Raw genomic sequence first — 3,395 nt, forward strand, 5'->3', positions numbered from 1 at the left:
GCTCTCGGAAGAGGTGGCCTGGCTTTCCCAGGCCAGAGGCCCGCTTCTCTTCATATCCAGTGGGGACTTTTTTTGAAGGTAAATGCCTTTTCTCTGGGAGAGGGAAAGGGGCTGCCTTTGAAGCAGTGGGGGGGTGGGAGAGAGAGCGACAACCCCCCCTTTTCCAGCCCCCTTTTGCTCTTGCCCCGTTCCAGGCCTTTTGCTTCACACGTCCAGGGAGAGCAAGAAGAAAGCCCCCAGCTTAGCCTGGAGGGGCTGGGGGTGGGCCCAACCTGTTCTGGAAGGGGAATTCGCACAATGGTGCGGCTGGCCGCGTTTATGGCCTGGCTGAGGCCCCATTCAGGACTCGGGAAGGTGGCAAAGCTGTCCTTTCCCCCTTGAAGTGCCCCTCGCCCCTGGGAGGGGGGCTCGCAGGCCGGACGGCAGCCATGCTTGAGGGGCTGTCTGACAAGCAGCTGTCTGCACGGTGCAAGGGGAGGTCCCCCTGCAGCGGGAACATGAAAGGGACAGGCAAGGTCCCGCGGGGAGAGGGGCTTGTGGGCTGTGGGCTGTGGGGGGGCGTGGGCTGCTTTTGTGAAAGGCTTGAAGGGGGATGAGGAGAGAAGGGGGCTAGGGGGGCTCTGCTGACCTGGAGCAGACTGCCAGGACAAGGCTGCTGCCAAGAGGGGCGGAGGGCCTGAACCTGGGCCAGGAGGCAGGGGCTAGGGCTGCAAGACCCCGCACCCTGGCAGGGAGGCCAGGAAGGGGCAGGCCGGGCTGGCCCCCACCCCAGTCCCTTCCAGTGTGGAGTGCAGGGTAGGGCCCAAAGCCTCCACGGGCCGACTGGGGCAGCCAGAGGCGGAGGTGAGCGGCACGCACACGTGCACGCATGGAAGGGTTACCCCGAGGAGGCTGAGCTTTCAGTCTTGGAGAGAGCACCTGGGCCTCCCAGCTCCTCAAAGGTGATAGTTCCTACCCACCCCCTTCGAGGAGACAGAGGGCAGACAGCTGCTGATCGGGGTCTAACCCTGTCCAGATGGCAGGGATTGGCCTGGGATAAAGGCGGAATTAGGGACTAGGGGCAGGGACGGGGCAGGAAAGGCTGTCCCAGCACACAGCAGGCTCCAGGTGGAGGGAGATAGGAACTGCTGACACAGAGGGTAGGAAGCAGGCAGGGCCACGGTGGTAAGGAGCCGAGACAAGCTGAGACGTGGCGGGCTTTGTGTGGCGTGGGTGCACAGCTCCCCTCCCTGCCCCGCCGGCTGGCCAGAGTGCATGGTGGCACAGTCAGGGGCCTCCGGGAGCAGCCGCTGGGCCACTGTGGGCCACTGCCGATAGCCCTTCTGGCTCCTGCCTCCACCTCCCTCCCTAAAGAGGCCCCTGGCCCCTTAGAGCGGGAGGGACTCTGGGAGGGGACAGGTTCCTCTAAGACCCCTGCGTGTACCCCTTGGGTGAGGACCGGATGCCGGGCATGGACTCAGGCCCACGATCAGTCTGCAGGAGTCACAGAGAAGGGCCCAGAGACACCCCCACATGCTCTCCACGGCCCCTATTTCAAAGCACCTACCTGACGGACCAACTGCTCTGGGGGTGTGGTCGGGACTTTTGCCCCGTGGGAGCGGGGTGCACGGGAAATCTGCTAGTTCCAGCTAAGGGAGCTCCAGGGAGGGGCAAGCTCTGATCTGGAGGCAGGGGCCAGGTCTCGGTCCCTATGGGTTGTGTCCCCTTGGCACCTCCTCCAGGCCACATGGAGATGGACCAGCTAGCTGAGACAGTTCCTTCCCACTGCCTGCCTCAGCCACCCAGTCTGCGCTGCATCACAAAGTGTCTCCAGGCCTGGGCAGCCACCTTCACACTCCAGGCAGGGAAGGCCATGGCCACCCTGCACCCTGTTCTGCATGACAGACGGCCTCGCCCACCACACTCACCTCCTCGCCCCTCTCCCCATGGACAGTGGTGTCGCCCAAAGCAAATTGACACTATTTTTCCCTTGGTAACCGCAAAGGGGGAGAATCACCCGTCTCCTAATTTTAACCAGTACGTGAGGGACCAGGGCGCCATGACTGACCAGCTGAGCCGGCGGCAGATCCGCGAGTACCAGCTGTACAGCCGGACCAGTGGCAAGCACGTGCAGGTCACCGGGCGTCGCATCTCCGCCACCGCTGAAGACGGCAACAAGTTTGGTGAGACCTGGCCCTGATCCCGGGCCGCCCGCAGCCCTGCCCAGCCCAGCCCGGCCTCCTGGTCCATCCCTCATCCTGGGGCAGGGCTGGGGCCCTGAGGAGCAGGGCGAAGCCCCTGGGAGGAAGGCCCCAAGGGCGTGCTGGGGGCTGGCCTGACAGTTCCCAAACTCCCTCACCTGAATGTGGAGGTGAGGCTCGCTTAGGTGGGGGGGCCTGCCGGACCCCTGGCTGGCAGCCCCGATAGACGGAGGTCTTTCTCCCGCCCTCCTCCCCGCCGCAGCCAAGCTCATCGTGGAGACCGACACGTCTGGCAGCCGAGTGCGCATCAAGGGAGCCGAGAGCGAGAAGTACATCTGCATGACCAAGCGGGGCAAGCTGATCGGCAAGGTGAGGCCTGCGCGTGCGCAGACGCAGCTCAGCAGGACGCACCCCCCTCCGGTCGGTGGGCTGGCCCACCCACCTGGGTAAGGCCCTGTGCAGAACTGGGGCTTCCCATCCCACTCTCAGCACCCACGCCGCCACACTCTGGTGCCTGCTCGGCGTCCCCGCCGCTCCACCAGCCCTCGGAGTGGAGCAGCTGACCCGGAAGGCTCTGCGTGACCTAAGCGTGTCGGCCCCCACCCCCACCATTTAGGAAGAATCTGAGCTCCTGCAAGGGCTCACGGAGGGCTGGAAGTGGGATGCTCGGGAGAGTCGGGAGCTGCCCCAGCCCAGCGGGGTTCACATGCCCCAGCTAGCAAGACCTCCCTGGGTTCCCTCGTCCTGTGGAATGGGCCTGGAGCTTCCCAGTAAAACGGGCATAGCCCCGGGGGAACGGCAGGGTCCAGTCGGGGCTGGCGCCCTTGTTTTCATCAGGGACTGTCGCCTCCTCTGCCCCACCAGCAGCACCACCCGCCCAGACTGGAGGAGAGCTGCTCTGTGGGGGGCAGGGGGATTCCGCAGGGATCTGACCCCAGCCAGCCTGCTGGTCCTCCCCTGCCTCTAGCCAGGGCGCCCATCGCACCAGGAAGGGTTCTTGGGGCTCACAAGCTAAGCCCCCAAGGCAGGGCGCCAGGCAGGGTGAGTGGACGCACCCCTCCTCTCCTCCCGTGTCCGCAGCCCAGCGGGAAGAGCAAGGACTGCGTTTTCACGGAGATCGTGCTGGAGAACAACTACACGGCCTTCCAGAACGCGCGGCACGAGGGCTGGTTCATGGCCTTCACGCGGCAGGGGCGGCCCCGCCAGGCCTCCCGC

At 65.2% G+C, this 3,395-nt stretch overlaps 1 protein-coding gene across 1 annotated transcript in view; it reads left to right on the forward strand.

Annotated features, from left to right (window-relative positions):
- The window catches only part of FGF17 (fibroblast growth factor 17), an 8,757-nt gene that overhangs the window by 3,325 nt on the left and 2,037 nt on the right, over positions 1 to 3,395 (forward strand). The window contains exons 3-6 of the mRNA XM_014590875.1: positions 195 to 300; positions 1,985 to 2,162; positions 2,443 to 2,549; positions 3,261 to 3,393. Of these exons, the coding sequence (XP_014446361.1) occupies positions 195 to 300; positions 1,985 to 2,162; positions 2,443 to 2,549; positions 3,261 to 3,393 (524 nt within the window). The remainder of the gene's footprint in view (positions 1 to 194; positions 301 to 1,984; positions 2,163 to 2,442; positions 2,550 to 3,260; positions 3,394 to 3,395) is intronic.

The sequence above is a fragment of the Tupaia chinensis genome, unplaced genomic scaffold, assembly GCF_000334495.1.
Source record: "Tupaia chinensis unplaced genomic scaffold, TupChi_1.0 Scaffold000494_1, whole genome shotgun sequence".
In the NCBI taxonomy this organism is placed as follows: Eukaryota; Metazoa; Chordata; class Mammalia; order Scandentia; family Tupaiidae; genus Tupaia; species Tupaia belangeri.